Source organism: Triticum aestivum, chromosome 5A (assembly GCF_018294505.1).
Source record: "Triticum aestivum cultivar Chinese Spring chromosome 5A, IWGSC CS RefSeq v2.1, whole genome shotgun sequence".
In the NCBI taxonomy this organism is placed as follows: domain Eukaryota; kingdom Viridiplantae; phylum Streptophyta; class Magnoliopsida; order Poales; family Poaceae; genus Triticum; species Triticum aestivum.
Genome location: NC_057806.1, coordinates 97,588,846 through 97,608,695, shown reverse-complemented (window position 1 = coordinate 97,608,695; position 19,850 = coordinate 97,588,846). Strand labels below are relative to the sequence as shown.

The following is a 19,850-nucleotide window of genomic DNA, read 5'->3' as shown; positions in this document are numbered from 1 at the left end:
AATGTTATTGGTTTCAGCCGAAGGAGACTAGAAGGACTCATGAACATATAGGGCTAGTTGAAATCAACCAAAGCACTCATTTAGATGTTCCTGATGTCTATATTATGGCTCAACAGGCGACCCAAGTATTCTATCTACCGTGGGCCTGCCAAACTAATCCAAATCTGAAAGGTTGGGATGTCGTTTATGAAGTGCCGCCACGTGCTAGACTTTCTCCCCCAAAGGAAGAGGATTATGAACCTCACATTAACCCAGACACATATGAAGGAGAATTCTTCCAAGAGACACGTCTTTCCAAAAAGCGTTTCAAGAACCGCTATACTTCACCCCAAAACATTGAAGTAGACAGCGACAATGAATCCGACATCACCCCAGAGGAGGAACAAGAAGAGCCGGAACAAGAAGAGGTTACTGCTGCGGATGACCTGTCAATGCTTGACCGATTACGTCAAGGTGGCCTTGCACATGTTGATGCCAATGAACCCTATGAGCCCATCATTGATTATAGTGATGATGATGATTATGCATTTATTGATGATACTGATCGAGATTATTAGTAGTGTCAGGTATTCAATTTTTTTATGTTGTACTTGATGATGATACACTTAAGTGATATACATATTATTATTCATGTCGGTACTTTTTTATGTTGTACTAATTTCGTTTATTCTTTGTCATGGCAGGTGTTGAAAGATGGTGGGCGCTGGTCGGGAGCGCGCCGAGGCCCCTTCTTCGTCGGCGCGTGGTGCGAGGTCTTCCATTCCACACGCACCTCTCCGCCGAGCGTTGCTGGACAGTATGGCGACACCGCCGGGCCCTTCTTCGTCGACCGCGGTGCCCAGCAGGGGACGAGGTAAGAAGAAGAGAGGAGCTGGAGCACGTGGTCGCGGGAGAGGACGTACGGTGACTGCTAGGGCGCCTTCCTCGCCGCCACCCCCAGCTGTTTCACCCGAGCACGTGACTGCTAGGGTGGACTCGTCTGAGGAGGAGGCTGCACGGACTCCGGTCCACGAGCCTCCGGTCCACGAGTCTTCGGCCCACGAGCCTCGGGGCGACGGGCCTTCGGCCCACGAGACTTGGGCCCACGAGACCCCGGAGGAGCACACGTCTGGATGGGGTACCTGGCCGGGTCAGCCTGAGCATGGCGGGGAGCCGAGTGGCCATGCTGATGATGGCGGGGAGCCGACTGATGAGGAGGGGGAGGAGGGGGGCAACGTCTACCAGCGTGGTGCTACACGGCTCCCGTCCGTGCCGGTGACCCGCGAGCAGAGGTGGTTGATTTTCCCTGATGGGGAGAGGTACGTAAGTGCATTTAATATTTTTGTACCTTCTGCATTCACGTTTCTTCAAATAACTAATGCGTTGGCCTTGTCATGCTGCAGGGGTTGGGACCACCATCATAGTGTCCGCCGGCCCAACTCCGTCCTTGGAGTTCTTTGCCGGCAAAACTTCCCGGGGTTTGTCACGTTGCCTGGTGAGGGTCGGCTTCCAGAGCTTGGATTGAGCTGGGAGCACTACGTGGCTGCCCCGGCCCCGCCGGATGAGATTATCGACGGTGTCGTGTGCGACACGAGGGCAGACATGGTGATCAGAAAGTTCTGGGTAATTTCTCCTTTACACATTTAAAAATCTTCAACTAGCTAGTTATTAATTGTACTAATCAATATTGTCTCATTTGATTGCAGACATTCTACAGGTGTGAGGAGGGATACGAGGAGGACGCGGCACATGTTATCGAGAACGTCTGCAAGCGCCTACTCCAGAACTTACGGCACGAGGCTCGGGTGCAGGCTGTTCGAGACTACTACGCCTTGCGTGGTATCAAGAAGACCAAGCCGGCGTGCCGCGATAAGTTCCTGAGTAAGGAGCAGTACATGAAGGTAATTCTTAAGGCCTTCTCTACTTAAGTTCCTTCATTTAGTAATTCTTAGCCGTAGCGCTCAAGTTTCTATTTGCTAACTTAGGCGCCTCCGAGATGGTGTGCGGATCGGATGGATTGTTGGGAGGTGTTGGTCGATGAGTGGTGCTCAAAACAATGGCTAGCCCTCCACAACGAGGCCAAGGACAAACGTGCCCAAATGGAAGGTGTGCCACACCATCAAGGCAGCTCCAACTTATATCAGTTCGGGCGCAACTGGGTATGTGGTTTGCTTCATGATTCATGCAATTCATTCATCATGCTAGCTTGAGCCCTTTAATTACTAATTTTCATTGTTTCTCTCTTTCAGGCACGCTACAATAAGGCGGATAAGGTGCCAGAGGTGTACGACCTGTATGCCATGGCCCACACTGCCTCTTTCAAGAAAGTCAAGGCTTTCTCTCAGTCTGACCTCGATGATGCAAACAACTTCACCAACATCTCCTCCCACAACAAGCTCGTGAGATATAGAGATGAGGGGAAGGCGAGGAAAGGGGAGGACTTTAACCCGAGCCAGGGTCCCATTGATCCAGAGCTGGTGATGATATCTGGTGGCGGGAGGTCCCATGGCTCCATAGCCATTGGAGATGGACTTATCCATTGTCCTAGCACTCTCCCGGAGATCAAGGCGTGCCAGTCGAGCTCCGCTCCTGAGATAAGGCCTCGTGAACGGCCAGTGCAACTCGCCATCAAGGTTAGTGATACGTACTCAGTTATCTTTCTCCATTAATTACATTGTGTGCGCTTCCATCAATGATTACAAAATGGTCATGTGAGTGGTGTTGCAGGCTGCTATACAAAGTGAGAGAGATAGAACGGAGAAACTTCTGGCGGAGGCGGCGGAGAGGCAGCGGGAGTTGGAGGAGAGGACGACAAAGATGATGGAGGACGAGAGGGCACGAAACGGCAAAGAATCTGCCATGTAGTGACGTGTAGATGACATCATACGGCGGACGACAAAGACACTAGAAATTTTGCCGTCAGCGGCGGACGGCAAAGGCCTGCCGTTAGCCACTTAACGGACTGACAGCAAAATTATTGCCGTCCGCTCTCTTTGCCGTCCGCCGCAGACGGCAAAGGTCCTTTGCCGTCAGCCGCCAGGAAGCAGACGGCAAAGTAGCTATTTACCGTAGCCTACTTTGCCGGAGCCTTTTGCCATCCGCGGCTGATGGCAAAGGCCTTTTCCGTCCGCCGTTCATGCCTTTGCCGTCCACCGTGGCAGACGGCAAAATAGCTGATTCCTGTAGTGAATGCCTTCCTTTAGGCCCAAATAATGGTGAAGTGCCATGTAGTCGACGTTCACATAACACCACTAGAGGAGAGACAACACACATCTCATCAAAATATCGAACGAATACCAAATTCACATGACTACTAATAGCAAGACTTCTCCCATGTCCTCAGGAACAAAAGTAACTACTCACAAAGCATAAACATGTTCATAATCAGAGGGGTATTAATATGCATATAGGATCTGAACATAAGATCTTCCACCAATTAAACCAACTAGCATCAACTACAAGGAGTAATTAACACTACTAGCAACCTACTAGCACCAATCCCGGACTTGGAGACAAGAATTGGATACAAGAGATGAACTAGGGTTTTGAGAGGAGATGGTGCTGATGAAGATGTTGATGGAGATTGCCCTCTCCCGATGAGAGGAGTTTTGGTGATGACGATGGCGATGATTTTCCCCCTCCAGGAGGGAAGTTTCCCCGGCAGAACAGCTCCGCCAGAGCCCTAGATTGATTCCGCCAAGGTTCCGCCTCGTGGCGGCGGAGTTTCGTCCGAGAAGATAACTTATGATTTTTTCCCATCGAAAGACTCCATATAGCAGAAGATGGCCACCGGAGGGCCACCAGGGGGCCCATGAGGTAGGGGGCGCGCCCAGGGGGTAGGGCGCGCCCCCACCCTCGTGGGCAGGGTGTGGCCCCCCTGGTGAGTTTCTTTGGTTGAGTATTTTTTATATATTTGTAAAACATCTTCCGTGAAGTTTTAGGACTTTTGGAGCTGCACAGAATAGGTCTCTAATATTTGCTCTTTTTCCAGCCTAGAATCCCAGCTGCCGGCATTCTCCCTCTTTATGTAAACCTTGTAAAATAAGAGAGAATAGGCATAAGTATTGTGACATAATATGTAATAACAGCCCGTAATGCAATAAATATTGATATAAAAGCATGATGCAAAATGGACGTATCAATACTTAATGCTATGGTTGGGTTTCACGACCTTAATGATCTTTAGTAGTTGCGAATGCTTGCTAAAGTTCCAATCATAAGTGCATATGATCCAAGTAGATAATGTATGTTGGCTCATGCCTCTCCCTCATATAGAATTGCAAGAATGATTACCAGTACTTGTTATCGATTGCCTAGGGACAAATGACCTTCTTGTTGTCAAAAGCTATCCACTTTCATCACCTTGCAATTCATTCGTAGTTCTATTCTCGCAAAGTACTCGTAGTTTTACTCTTGCAAAATAGTTTCATACTTGTTTCCGGTAAAGCAAACATCAAGTGCGCGTAGAGTTGAATCGGTGGTCGATAGAAACTAAGGGAATATTTGTTCTACCTTTAGCTCCTCGTTGGGTTCGACACTCTTATTTATCGAAGAAGGCTACAAACGATCCCCAGTACTTGTGGGTTATTAGAGGCAACCCAATTTTCTTTTTATTTTTTATTTTTAGGTTATGTTTTGCATTAAATAATTCATCTAGTCTCTGGTTAGATGTGGTTTTATGTCTTAATTAGTGTTTGTGCCAAGTAAGACCGTTGGGATGGCTTACGATGATAGTTGATTTTATCTTGCTGAAAAACAGAAACTTTTGCACTCACGAAAACAATTGTCATTTCTAACAGAAGCATGATAAAATACCGATTCTTTTTGCGAAATGTTTATAAACAAATTTCATAGCTTGTCGTAAATTCTTTGAACTTTTGGAGTTATAGAAGTATTCGAGAGTCACAGATTGCTACAGACTGTTCTGTTTTTGACAGATTTTGTTTTCTATGTGTTGTTTGCTTATTTTGATGATTCTATGGGTAGTATCGGGTGGTATGAGCCATGGATAAGTTGGAATAAAGTAGATATTACACCAATATAAATAAAGAATGAGTTCACAATAGTACCAAAAGTGGTGATTTATTTTCTTATACTAAAGGAGCTTATGAGATTTTCTGTTGAGTTTTGTGTTGTGAAGTTTTCAAATTTTGGGTAAGGATTTGATGGACTATGGAATAAGGAATAAGGACTGGCAAGATCCTAAGCTTGGGGATGCCCAAGGCACCCCAAGGTAATATTCAAGGAGAACCAAGAGCCTAAGCTTGGGGATGCCTCGGAAGGCATCCCCTCTTTCGTCTTCGTCTATCGGTAACTTTACTTGAGGCTATATTTTTATTCACCGGGTTATATGTGTTTTTCTTGGAGCGTCTTGTGTGATTTGGCTCTTTGCTTTTTAGTTTTCCACAATCATCCTTGCTATACACACCTTTTGAGAGGGACACACATGAATCGTGATTTATTAGAATACTCTATGTGCTTCACTTATATCTTTTGAGCTAGGCAATTTTGCTCTAGTGCTTCACTTATATCTTTTTAGAGCATGGCGGTGGTTTTATTTTATAGTAATTTTTGAACTCTCATGCTTCACTTTTATTATTTTGAGAGTCTTTAAATAGCATGTTAATTTTCTTTGGTTATAAATTTAGTCCTAATATGATAGGCATCCTAGAGGGATATAATAAAAACTTTCATATAAAGTGCATTGAATACTATAAGAAGTTTGATTCCTTACCTACCTATTGTGGCCTTTCCATAGCCATTCCGAGATATATTGCCATGCAACTTTTCACCGTTCCGTTTATTATTACATGCTTCAACATTGTGATATTGCTTTGCATGGTCATGTAGTTGACATAATATTTGTGGCAAAGCCACCTTTCATCATTTTATACATGTCGCTCTTGAGTCATTGCACATCCCAGTACACCGCTGGAGGCATTCATATAGAGTCATATTTTGTTCTAGTATCGAGTTGTAATTTTTGAGTTGTAAGTAAAAAAAATTGTGATAATCTTCATTATTAGAGCATTGTCCCATGTGAGGAAAAAAAAGAAGGCCAAAATAAAAAAAGAGAAGGCCCGAAAAAATGAGAGAAAAAGAGAGAATGGGCAATATTACTGTCCTTTTTCCACACTTGTGCTTCAAAGTAGCACCATGATCTTCATGATTCGGAGTCTCCTATGTTGTCACTTTCATATACTAGTTGAATTTTTCATTATAGAACTTGGCTTGTATATTCCAATGATGGGCTTCCTCAAATTTCCCTAGGTCTTCATGAGCAAGCAAGTTGGATGCACACCCATTTAGTTTCTTTTTGAGCTTTCATAAACTTATAGCTCTAGTGCATATGTTGCATGGCAATCCCTACTCACTCACATTGATATCTATTGATGGGCATCTCCATAGCCCGTTGATACGCCTAGTTGATGTGAGACTATCTCCCTCTTTTTGTCTTCTCCACAACCACCTTCCATTCCACCTATAGTGATATGCAAGGTTGTCAGAATCGCGATTTTGAATCAGATCGGAGCACCGATGGTAGGATCACAAATCGTAGAATCTTCACTATCAGGATCGTAAAAATGAAGATTCTACGAACTAAAATCATAGAATCAGAGTGGTTTGTTTGGATCATCAAGTCGTAGAAATGTATAACATAATCGCGATTCTGACAACCTTGGTGCTATGTCCATGGCTCATGCTCATGTATTGCGTGAAAGTTGAAAAAGTTTGAGAACGTCAAAAATTTCTTGGCTTGTCATCGGGGCTCTGGATGATTTGAATATTTTGTGTGATGAAGATGGAGCACAGCCAGACTATATGATTTTGTAGGGATAAGCTTTCTTTGGCCATGTTATTTTGAGAAGACATAATTTCCTTGTTAGTATGCTTGAAGTATTATTGTTTTCATGTCAACATTAAACTTTTGTTTTGAATCTCATGGACCTGAACATTCATGCCACAATAAAGAAAATTACACGGATAAATATGTTAGGGAGCATTCCACATCTAAAATTCTATTTTTATCATTTACCTACTCAAGGATGAGCAGGAATTAAGCTTGGGGATGCTTAATACATCTCCAACATATCTATATATTTCGATTGTTCCATGCTATTATATTATCTGTTTTGGATGTTTTATATGCATTATGCTATTTTATATTATTTTTGGAACTAACCTATTAACCTAGAGCCCAGTGCCAGTTCCTTTTTTCCTTGTTTTTAAGTTTCGTAGAAAAGGAATACCAAACAGAGTCCAAACAGAATAAAACATTCGCGATAATTTTTCTTGGACCAAAAGACAACCGGGGGAATTGGAGATGAAGTCGGAGGATCCACGAGGCTGCCACAACGATGGAGGGCACGCCCTCCACCCTTGTGGGCCTCCCGTGCCTTTGATGAAGACTATGTGGTGTTTTCTCAGCGTGCACGTGCTTACCTCATCTCGAGAGCTAGCAGGTTGGTGCCCGGAGCACCTCAGGAAACTCACCACTACAACGAGGGAACCCACGATGAGGAGGCCTCGCCCTCTTCCATGTCCAAGGAGCCAGTCATCATTGATATCTCCGACAATGAGGAGTGGCTTGTCTTATTAGCTCACTATAAGGACACATGCTCAGTTTGCTAGCTATTGCATTTCCTTAACAAATTCTAGTGAATTGTGCTATCTACTTTCACCATGCAATCTTCTGCTATAGTGTATATGTTCTATATGTCTTGAAATGTGGTGTTCAATTAACTGCTTGGTTCAATTCTGCAAATGTGATGTTCAATTCTTCAGGGTGTAATATTTCCAAGTTGTTAAGTATGCTTGGTTTGGTTAAGTGTCTGATATTCTATTGGGAGTACGTTATATTGTTCAATTGGTGTTTAGTTAACTACTTGGTTCATTTGTTGTGGCTTGGTTCACTTGTTGTGGTGTTTACATATCTGTTTGGTTCAATTTTGCAATGTGATGTTCAATTGTTGTGGCTGCATTCTCTTATTGTATACCATGTGAGGAATAAATCGAATTTGGCTATACTAAATACATGAGAAACAAGTACAATTGCTATATTTCCAAGTTGTTAACCATGCTTGGTTTGGTTAATTGTCTGATCTTGTATTAGGAGTATGTTATATTGTGCAATGTGGTGCTCAGTTAAGGTTTGGTTAATTTGTTGTGGTGTTTAGTTAATTACTTGGTTCAATTCTGCAATGCGATGTTCAATTGTTGTGGTTGCATTCTCTTATTGTATACCATGTGAGGAATAAATCGAAATTGGTTGTACCAAATACATGAGAAACAAATACAATTGCTACATTTCCAAGTTGTTAAGCATGCTTGGTTTGGTTAAATTTCTGATCTTCTATTAGGAGTATGTTATATTATGCAATGTGGTGCTCAGTTAACGTTTGATTCATTTGTTGTGGTGTTTAGTTAACTGATTGCTTCAATTCTGCAATGCGATGTTCAATTGCTATGGTTGCATTCTCTTATTGTATACCATGTGAGGAATAAATCGAATTTGGCTGCACTTAATACATGAGAAACATATACATGTGCTATATTTCCTAGTTCTTAATCATGCTTGGTTTGGATAAATGGGTTTTCCATGTGGCTTAAATTAATCCGATGAATCTGCAATGTGCTTATTTTTCATTAACATATTTTACTGATAGCATGCGAACCCTTACTTAACCTGATGACTAACTACCTTATATGTATTGCAAGGAAACAATGGGAAGCACTGGGGTTTACAAGATGGTACTAACTATTATACCTTACCTTTTTTATTTCTTTGCCCCGTTTCCAATATAGAGAAGATATTTATGCACATCCTTGTTTTGGGGGTTCACTGATGATTACCTCTCAAACCACCTTTGTGGCCAGGATGCGAGGAAAGTTTTCATACAACACCCACGGTTCAATATTGAAGTGTTCCTGAAGAGGTCGAAGGATGGACGGTCAATCATCCACACGCACTGGCCTAAAGTTGCAAAGACCTTCAACATGAATGAAGGCTTAATATTCGCCTTCCGCTTTAGCAGTTTTCCAGATGAGATGCATCTCTCTATGTACCATCTATGATGCTAATTTCGAAAGGTTCTAGATGTTGCATGTGAAACTTGCTGCCGGTGCAGTTGTGTAATGGGGTAGCTGAGTGATGAAGCTATATCATGTTGTACTCCAATGCATTTCAATTTTGAAATCCTGCTTCCTTAATATGGAAATGGAATATATTATGTGCTTAATATGAATGTCAATTAGATTAGTAAATGGACTATTAATAATATATTAGCTCGCTAAGTGAGTTTTCTTATTGCAAACGGTTAATGAGAAAACACTGTGGGCGATGACCTAAGGCAATGCACACAGTTTTTAGGAATAAACCGTGTTGGATCAATGAACAATCACACACGATATTCTCTTCAAAACTGTTTGCGTTACGCCACCTTGCGCAAACGTTTTCCTTGTAGCATTTGTGTGGGATGTATATACGAACGGAAACGTTTAGCGGGGACTGACTATGTTGGATGTACTTGCGACTGGAAACAATTTCGCCGTATAATTGTAATTTTTTAGCACTATTGTATGTATTCCTGTATTTGAGCGCTCGCCGGTCGCACACGACCTCATATTGCCAAGCGTGTGTGCCAGAAGGGCATATCCCCAACGGTTTCTGGGTCGTGTGGGAAGGACCCCCCTATCGCCCACACTCATTTGGTGACGGTTCCGAATGCCGTCGCGGAAAGGGGTTAGAAACCATTTGTTTAGGACCGACGCGCACCAGTGTGGCCACCGGGTCTACCTTAATCATATTATAAAAACAAAATTCCTTTGTTGCAATTTCATATCTTTTATTTTGTTTTGCAATTTATCCATCTATTTATACAAGATTTGATCCTTGCAAGTAACGAGTTCAAGGGGATTGACTACCCTCTTGCCCGTGTTGGGTGCAAGTATTTGATTTTGTGTGTGCATGTGATGTTCACGAGGCTTTGCGTGATTCTTCTATTGGTTCGAGAAACCTTGGTTCTCACTGAGGGAAATACTTATCTCTATTGTACTGCATCTCCCCTCCTCTTCGGGGAAAATCCTAACGCAGCACACGAGTAGCAATGGACACCTCTGCAAGATACAGTTCATAATCAAACACTACTAGAAAAAGGTTGTTAGTGGCTTACCTATTTTGGCTATTAATGGCGCACTATAGGTGCGCCACTATTACAACGCCACTAGTAACAAATATTAATGGCGCACCTCTGGTGCGCCATTAGTATTGCAGGTAACAGTGGCGCACCTTGTAGTGCGCCATTACTATTGCTACAGGTGCGCCACTGGTAACTTTAAAAAAATGATTTTTTTCTGAATTTTGAAGGCGGGAAAATAGTAGTGGCGCACCGTCTAACCCCCACCGTGCGCCATTGCTATTTTTGAATTTTGAATTTGGATCTGGATCGTGATTTTTTTGCTCTTTTTTTGGACAGTATTTTTTCAAATGTTGTTCTCATTTTTGGATCTTGTACGTTCTTTTGCCAGAGAGGAGTTCGCCGGAGAGGAGCTAGCCTACATCGTCGGAGAGGAGGAGGAGGAGGTCACCGGAGAGGAGCTCGCCTACATCCCCGGAGAGGAGGAGGAGGTCGCCGGAGAGGAGTTCACCGGAGAGGAGGGAGGAGAAACCGTGAGGGGAGGGGAGGAGAGGAGGGAGGAGGAGCTCGCCGGAGAGGAGGGTGGAGGAGATCACCGGGGAGGAGGGAGGAGGAGATCACCGGAGAGGAGGGAGAAGGAGCTCACTGGAGAGGAGGGAGGAGAAACCGTGAGGGGAGGGGAGGAGAGGAGGGAGGAGGTCGTCGGAGAGGAGGAGGAGGAGTGGAGGAGAAAAATGAAGAGGTAAGGAGGAGAGGACCTCGCCCAGCCATATATACGGCATAGTAATGGCGCACCGTGGGCAGGTGCGCCATTACTAACATTTTTTATTTATTTGATTTATTTTGATTTTTGAAGGCGGGAATATAGTAATGGCGCACCTTGGGCAGGTGCGCCATTACTAACTCTTTTTTTTGATTTATTTTGAATTTTGAAGGCGGGAAGATAGTAATGGCGCACCTTGGGCAGGTGCGCCATTACTATTTTTTTTATATAGTTTGAATTTTAAAGGCGGGAAGATAGTAATGGCGCACCATGGGCAGGTGCGCCATTACTGAATTTGAATTTTTTTGCCTCTCCAGATCTTGAAAGCCCCGTAACTTTTTTCTGTTAGGTTTTTGAGGATTCTAGAAAATCATATACAGGCGTAGCCAGTCATATTCGGATGTAACTTTTCGAGTAGATGATTTTTCATATAAAAAACTTTTTCATCGGAGGTCGTATGCAAAAGTTACGGCCATTTTACCGAAACACGGCGGCCTTTTGCAAAAAAATTCAAAATTCATGTCCGTTCATTTTCCTAACAACTAGAACACATAACACATGGGCATCAATTTTTTTGAATTTTTTTTAAATCTTTTATCATTTTCTTTTATTTTTTTAAAAACCTAAAAGGCGATCCAATGGGGGGGTGTTTGTGTGTGTGAGACATAGCAATGGCGCACCACACCTAGGTGCGCCACTCCTATGTAGCATAGTAGTGGCGCACCTAGGTGTGGCGCGCCATTGCTATGTCTGGTGGGGGGGGGGGTGGATCCAAAAAAATAGTAATGGCGCACTGCTCAAGTGGTGCGCCATTAGTAAAAATATAGCAATGGCGCACCCGATTCTGGTGCGCCACTGCTATATAGCAGTGACGCACCACATACATGGTGCGCCATTAATATCCATATTAGCTATAGTCGTTTTCCTAGTAGTGAAATGGTTGCTCTAAGAAGGGCATCGAAGGTCAACTTTGACACAAAAATCATTATTCTTGTTGGTTGGTCAATTTGGATAACCAGAAACGATTAGATCTTCAACGGTATCGTTCCAAGCTTTTATGCATGCAGAGCAACTTCAAGAGGGATTTTCTACTGCTAACCCATAGAGCACAGAAAAGAAGCATTGCAATATTGAGGATTGGGCTAAATCTTTTAGAGGACTCTTGTTGGACGGTCTTCTCAACTTATCTCCATACATTTTTGTTATTTTCTCATTTTCCTTCGTATAGCCCCTTTGTAGCATAGGATGGACTCTCTTTCTGCAAGGAGAAATCCCTTCTTTTTTGAGAAAGAAGGGGGAGAAATCCCTTCTCGTTCCCTCAAAGAAGAAACAAGGTCATTCGGAAAAGCATGGGCGCCCCCAAAGGGTATTAGTAGCCGGTAGGTTCATTTGGTGACACGTAGCAAGGCGGATGGCATCGTTCACAATGCTCACCAATTGGACCATTTCGAACAAGATAAAATGCTAGGGTTTTTCATAGGAAATCTATGCCACCCTCAATGATTATGGTCAACATCAAGTGCAAGGCCAAGCTTTGAGTCCTCACAGGGGCGAAGTATTTGAGTAATTATTTGCATGCAGAGTAGTGGCCTTTTGGTTTTTTTTCTTGTTTGGTTCTCTCACTTTCTGAACCACAAACTTTATCTTTTCGTCTTAAATAATGAACGAGGCAAGTATTTTGCCTCCGTTTCAACAACAGAAAAGTGCTAGATGGTTGTTTTTGCAACATGCATTCCTAGTTCATCTAAAATGCACCGAAGTAGCATCACCATCCCAAAGGCGCAAAGAAAGAGTTCAGCTGTTGAATTAGCACATCTTTTTTGAGCTTATTGAATTAGCACATTGGTGACACGAGAACTTCACAGAAAATTGCATATCATTTTCCGACAAAAGCTCTACTACTACTACTCTTACTACATAAGACTGCAGTGGCCTGGAGAGCGTAGTAGTACACCACTGGTACTTAGTGGTAGTCGAGACTGGAGTGGGCCGTGGGTCAAAAGCACCTAGATTGCACTTCCATGCCACGTTCTGAATCTCTGACAAAAATCAAACACGCCCGCCAAGATCACATGACAGGATCTGACTGGACAGCAGGGGCGAGCTCAGCTTGAAGCTGAAGCCGCTGCTTTAGCACTGTTCGCCAGATTCGGAGAAGAAGAAGGAGATGAGGAGGAAAATGAAAAAAGAAAGGAGTTGTTTGATTGCGCTTTCTGTTTTGTCGCAAGCATCTGCGATCTGTGACCTGTGCTATCTGACAGCCGCAGTCACCGGCCGGCCGGCCGGCAAAGGCATGCATGGGTTTCCGTGCTCCATGCAGCAAGGCCGGCGCGTATGTGCATGCAGGCTAGGCAGCCTTGGCGTACATACATAACATAGGCTTCTTCCGTAGTTTGGCGGTCTTGATGCATGGCCATCCTTTTTGACTGGTTTTGCTACGGCTGTATCTGGTTTAATTAAGATGGATACTATAGTATGTGTAAATGGTGTTTGCCATGCTTTGTTCAGAGTCGTTAGAGTATGTTTGTACGTAATGTGAGAGAACCTACCATTGCATTGCATGTCGTCGAGGCACAGACATGTGCACCAGATTATGCAAAACCTGCAGAGCCCCACGCAGCTTTAGTTTTGTCAGCACACTGTCTCGATCTCCATCTCTCTCTCTCCAACACTTGCTGATGCAGCACGATCATGTTCACATCTTTCTCCTAAGTATAATAGGGAGAGAAAGAGAGAGAGGAGACGCTTGCATTGCATTGCATTGCATGATTGTGTACGATCTGTCTAGACGGATAGGGTGTGGGTGGGGCCAGGGAAACAGGGGCTTGTCTTTCTCTTTCTTTGATGTGATATTTTGCATTGGCCTTGGCCGCTTTATTCCCTCCCTCCCTCCCTCCTGAAGAGGAGAATAGGCTGCCTTGGAGTTAGCGAAAGCAGATCTACCAAAGAACACACAGATTCCCTCTGATGGCGACTGCAGCTACACCTAGGCCAGTTGCATCATTCCATCGTCACAACACATCGTCCAATACATACATCAAACCTCTTGCTTCTCTTCTCGCAATAGAATTGTGTTGGATGAAGCAGAAGCAATTTTTGCAAGGACCGGTGCCTACTGTCCCGCCAAAGTTTCGGATGATGCATGATGCACAAGTCAAGATGCTCGTGATTGTATTATTGTTTACAAAACACCTAAAGTGGCGATGATCTACGAATTGTCGACTAGACGTAACAAGCATGTCACCGTCGATCGAGCCCGCCAGCGCGCACTACGCGATTAAGTTGATCTTTAATGATGTAAATGTATTCAAAAAGAGCGGGAGATGTGTGGCGAGCGATCATTCTGTTGGGATTTCTCCTCCTGTCGTATACGTACGTACGTACCTTTTTCCCATACTAAAACTAAGGCTGGTCACAATGGGGAGGAACTTAGGAGTAACATCACACACTCCAATACAACTTTGCTTATGTGTCACATATTTAATGAAGAGAGAGGTGTTTGTGGTAACTAGCTAAGTTACCGGAACATCACACACTCCAAGGAACAATGAGTCTATAACCTAATAAATACATTGTTGCATGACACTACATAGATGTTTCTACCCACTGTGGAGATAGTAACATAGTCTAGGGAAGTGTGTAAGTTACTAGACTATGTTCTTGCCCATTGTGACCAGCCTAAGGTCAGATCTTGGCACATGGATTAGCGATCAGCGACCAGTGACCAGCAGCAGCTAGGGCTACCCTGATCATTGGTGTGAACCGTGGATCGACGGATCGCCCATAATCATTTGATGCGAAAAGCAAATATTCCTCGTTCGATCGCTCATCGAGTGCCTGGAATTTCATCCCATCATCTCCCTCAGTTCGATCATATAGCTAGCCATACATCCAGGGCACTTTTACCAAATTTTTCATTTGTTTTTTTGGTCATGTGATCATTCTCTTCTGCAACGAAAGAATGTTCTTGGCATCGAACGCATTTTCAATGTGTCTTCATGGACGTCTTTTCAAGTTTCGGTCAGTACGTCGCCCTGCCTGCCTGCCTGCTGAGAGCTCTGACATTGACTGCCTTTAGATTGGAGTGCTAGTTTATTGCCAGTTTACATTCTAGATAGAATTAAACATTGTCTCATGAACGGGACATGCAGATCTCGATCGGCAGCAATTGGTCGTCAGAGCTTGCTATACCAAATATTGCAACTTTTGACCTAGTAGTAGCTACTAGCTAGCCTGGCTAGGTATTTGGTTTGATGCCCAAATATGCATATAAATCGAACTTCGCAAATATTCGTTCGGGCTTGTTCTTTAATTTGTTGAAGCCAAACCCTGGCCAATTAAATCCCTGGCTCCACCGAACCTGCTATGTGTTCTTTAATTTGTTTAATGGAAAACTGTATTTCAAAATCCAAATTTAAAAAATACGAGTAGCTCACATACGTACTATTTTTTATCTTTTTGGATCCACAATTTTTTTTTGTGTGTAGCTCACAATTTTTTTAATAACCTCTTGCAGATACATTCTACATATACATGTGGGACAAACTTTTAAAAATTTCAGACGACTTCTAAACATGAGATTTGGAAGGAAAAAAGCTGAAGGGCTCACGAGGCAAAATGATGCTCTCCACTTTCATAGTAGGTATATGCATCATGTTGTGTTTGAATTAGATACAGTTTTGTAACTTTTGGAAAATCTGGAAAGATTCCAATTTTGTGTATTTGGCTCAATGTGCATGTCACCGTTTTTTGTGACTGCCCAATCGCTTGCAATTGGTACCTACGGAAATCAAACAAAAACACATATTTGTTAACTTCATCGTAAATGTGGCCCGTAGGATTGTTTAATCTGGACAGATCAGTTCATGCAGTTCATAAGATCAAGAAAGGATTGTAGGGGACATACATAGAAGTAACTAGGTACAGACACTGAAGATCGCCATGAGGAGATACCACATATTTCATTAGGCCCTTGGCGTTAGGAGAACTAGATGCTAATCATCCTGATTTGGGGACAGATGTAGGCAGCACACAGTGAAACTAGCTCTTGCCAATTTGAGCTAGAGAATCTAGACCAAATATTCAATGTTAAAATGATCTAGCAGGATTTTAGCACGAAAATTGATGAGCGCTTAACTATTGTGATTGTCCAAATATTGCTTCCTCACTGGATATCTCCACTGGTGGGTCAATTGTTTTTACAGGGAATTTTATGAGCTGAAATAAGCATGTGGAAGAGTCCCATGGTATTCCTTACAATTATTTCGTCCATCCTACATCCATTTCACAAGCGCATACCTAGCTTAGGAGGCGCAAAATTGAGGTAGAAGTTGATTGTGGCGAATCATACTTGCTTTGATTGGATAAAAATAGTATTTTACTCTATCCAACAGGATCAAACATATATAGTGTTTAGGTCCATCAAATATGGCTTAGCCTTGTAATTTAGCTATGCCATTGGAGCTCCTTCCATACACATTAGCAACACTCTAACGACATTGTATGATCATATCAATACGAAGGGGGGGGGGGGGGGGGGCGGGAACGGCAATTGATCGGCCCGCAATTGAATTCGAAGAAGATGGTGCAAAGATACAAAGCTATGGATTTCCATACCAAGTTCCTCATATAATTAAACATAGAATTGGTAAGTAACTTAACACAGTACATCTCAATATATCATATCACCCTCCTTGCATGAAGTTAACAACACTTGCATGCAGCCACTACACCGATCTAAGAAGTAGGCACGAACACACACCATTTAGCTAATTATAACCCAAGATTAAAATATGAAGAAAAAGCATGTTAAAACCAACAACACCATCCTAATTGAAGAACGCGCGCGAGACCATACCACATAACCCTAAATTTAAACTAAGGCGGGGAGACCTAATTCATCAGTGGCATCCACGTCCATGCATGCATAACCCAGTGCACCCCCTACGGTCACAGCTCTCATTCCCCGACGATCACATCACATTCCCCGACGAGGAGGAGCTGAACCCGGACAAGAACTCCGTCGGCCACCCGCCCCCGCCACCGCTTCCGGGCCAGTACTGCTCGTGCCCTCCGACAAAGCCGCCTCCAGCACCGGCGGCGCCCGCGCCATGCTCCTCCATCTTGATCGACGCCAGCTGCGCGAGCAGACCCGAAGCCACGCCTCTCGGAAACCCGTCGGCCAGCTGTGAGCCGATGTCGCCGTCGGCGAAGTGGTACCCGTGCAGCCCTTGCTGCAGGAACTGCGGCGGCAGGAACGGCAGGTTATGGTGTTGGTGGTGGCTGTGGCTGTGGTACCCCTCGAGCGACGCCTCCAGTGCGGCTGCTGCGGGGAGGCCGCCTAGGTGGTGCGGCAGCGCCTGCATGCTGGCGATGACGTCGGCCGCGGTCGCCGCGGCGGCGCTCGTGGTGGTGGAGGTGGAGGTGGTGGAGGAGGAGGACGTGGCGGCTGCGACGGCACCGCCGCCGCCCTGGCCCTGGCGAGACGACTTCTTGCTGGAGCGCTTGGTGTTGCGGCGGCAGCCGCCGCCGACGGGGACGTTGCGGAGGGCGCCGCCCCGCGTCCAGTAGCGGCGGCACGCCTTGCAGAAGTGGCGCGGCTGCGAGAGCGAGTAGTTGTTGAAGTAGCAGAACTTGGTGTTGGCCGAGTCGCAGCGCGGGCACCGGAGCGTGCCGGGCTCCGGCAGCGGCACGCGGGCCATCCGGGCGCGCTCGGTCATCGACACTGACGGCCGCGGCGGCTGCTCGCCCGGGTTACCCTGCTGTCCCGACACAACCAGCTGCAGCGAGGCAGAAGACGACCCGGCCACCGCCGGCGCGCTTGCTGCAGTGCTGCCGGGCACGTCCGGCAGCGGCGCCAGCTGGCCGGACGACGCAGGGATCAGCTGGTGGTGCTGGTGCTCGCTGCCGCCACCTCCTCCCATGAAACACTGAAGTGGCTGCTGCTGCATCTGCGCGAATTAGAGGCCGGATACATTATTTATGACCGAATAAACTTTAAAGCATGGTATATTCAAGAACATGCTTAGAAGGATGCTATCGCGATCTTAAAAGCAAGTCCACAAAGTGTGATCAAATAAGAAAACTTCAAATCAATCAACAAGCACGGATCACGGAGAAAAATAACCAGCCAGTGAAATGATCCGATCCAACTATAATGATTGTGCTGGTGTGTGTGGGTGCTTTGAAGAGAGAGGATGAGCCAGTTAATTACCTGGGTCCAACTTGGAGGGTCGAGGAAGATCGGGAAGGAGGAGAAAACCATGGTGAGATGTGATGAGGAGTTCCCCTTGGTCCTCTCTACTTTGTGAGAGTATGAAGCTGAGAAGACGACTGAAAGAGAGGAAGAGAGGGGCAAAACCAAACCACGCCTTTTGCTCCCCTTGCAAGTGCTCTCCCTTTATAATTTATGTGGCATTTCTTAGCAGCTAAGGGAGAATGAGCCAGTAGCCGGCAACTCTGCAAACCAGACAGAGATCTAAAGAGAGAGCGACACTGAGCTCAGCTATAGCTAGTGCGGATGGATGTCATGGGTCATGAGAGGGCGGGGCAACTAAAGGTGATTGGCCAAACCCTAACAGTAGGAGCGAGCTAGCTTAGTGCGAGAGGTGAAACGCCATGCTAAGGAAACGTCCAGCACAGCAATGGAGAGGGAGGGGAGGAGATGATTGTGTGCTGTGTCAGATGGATGAGTGAATTGAAGGCCCCTCCTCATGCTTGCGCCCTGTATTTATACACCCCCGGAGGCAGAAAAAGAAGAAGAGCTGATCAAAGCTGCCGGCCGGTCTTCTTGGCCTGGCTGCTGGCCTAGTGTTTGTTAGCTAGGGGTGGGCCCCACATGTATGCTGGTAGAATCAGATTCGCCTGTGGGTGTGTGCGGATGTTTGTACTGTGCACATGGGTATATGTATATGTGTTGGTGGTGAGACGGTACAGGTCTGGTTTGACGTGACCATGGTGTGCCGCTTTAATCATGGTTTGGATTACTTAATTTGGAGTGCAGATGAGATGCGTAATGTAAGCACTCTAGAGAATCAAGAGGGTGTATCACAAATCCACAATGCACAAGCACATCCACTTGGGGCCTCTTCGATTCACGTGGTTACAGGAAGTTGATATGTACTCCTAAATCCTGTAGGGATATAAAATCACACTAAAGAATTAGCATCAACGAGTGTTTGATACACCACCGGAAAAACAAAGGAGATAAAGCAAGAGGTTTAAGTAGATTGCAAGAGGGACTTAGAAGAAGAAAAAAATCCCAAGGCTACCTTTCAAATCAAAGGATATAGTACATAGGAAATTTTCTAAGTATTCAAATCCTCCAAATGTCCTATGCAATTCCTTTGAAAGAAAGAAGCCCTTGAACTGTGATGGAGTTTGCTATTGAACTTAACGAGCTAATTGATGAACCCGTTTGTGAATAAATGGCACTAGAATAAACCACAAAGTTTAATTTTCTATCTTCTTTGTGAGGATTTTTTTTAGCTTTGATAATAAAATACGAATGTTTACTGAGATTTGTAATAAGATAAAAAAATACTACTACTAAATTTCCATAAATAATGTTTTCATATGTTCGGTAGTTTTTATTAACATATACAAAGACTGGTAGTAGAAAATATACCAGGAGGATTGCCTAAATCATTAACTATTTTTGTACTCCCTCTATTTCAAGTATATGTCTTTTTGGAGAACTAACAGTCAAACTTTGTCATCTTTGACCAATTACAAACAATTTAGAGAATCAAGAGGGTATCACAACTTCACAATGCGTAATGTAGAGCACTCGTAATTTAGAATCAAGAGGATATGTTCTCCTAAATCCTATAGGGATATATATATATATAAAATCATAGTAAGAGTTAGCATCACTGAGTGTTTGATACACCACGGGGAAAAAAGAGGAGATAAAACAAGAGGTTTGAGTAGATTGCAAAACGACTTCGAAAAAAAAAAGTTCACTGAGATTC

The 19,850-nt window shown here is 44.4% G+C and overlaps 1 protein-coding gene across 1 annotated transcript; it reads right to left on the bottom strand.

The window, feature by feature from the left end:
• Positions 1 to 16,481: 16,481 nt before the first annotated feature.
• Positions 16,482 to 18,562, bottom strand: LOC123102474 (dof zinc finger protein DOF5.1). The gene is made up of 2 exons (XM_044523844.1): positions 18,092 to 18,562; positions 16,482 to 17,828 (listed from the first exon to the last, which is right to left on the bottom strand). The coding sequence occupies exons 1-2, from the start codon at positions 18,140 to 18,142 to the stop codon at positions 16,851 to 16,853; spliced, it is 1,029 nt and encodes a 342-aa protein (XP_044379779.1). The 5' UTR covers positions 18,143 to 18,562; the 3' UTR covers positions 16,482 to 16,850.
• Positions 18,563 to 19,850: the final 1,288 nt, after the last annotated feature.

Excerpts from the sequence above, each read along its gene's own strand:
- LOC123102474 (XM_044523844.1), bottom strand. The coding sequence starts at position 18,142 with ATGGTTTTCTCCTCCTTCCCGATCTTCCTCGACCCTCCAAGTTGGACC. Across the intron at positions 17,829-18,091 it reads ACCCTCCAAGTTGGACCCAG|ATGCAGCAGCAGCCACTTCA; the intron begins GTAATTAACTGG and ends TAATTCGCGCAG.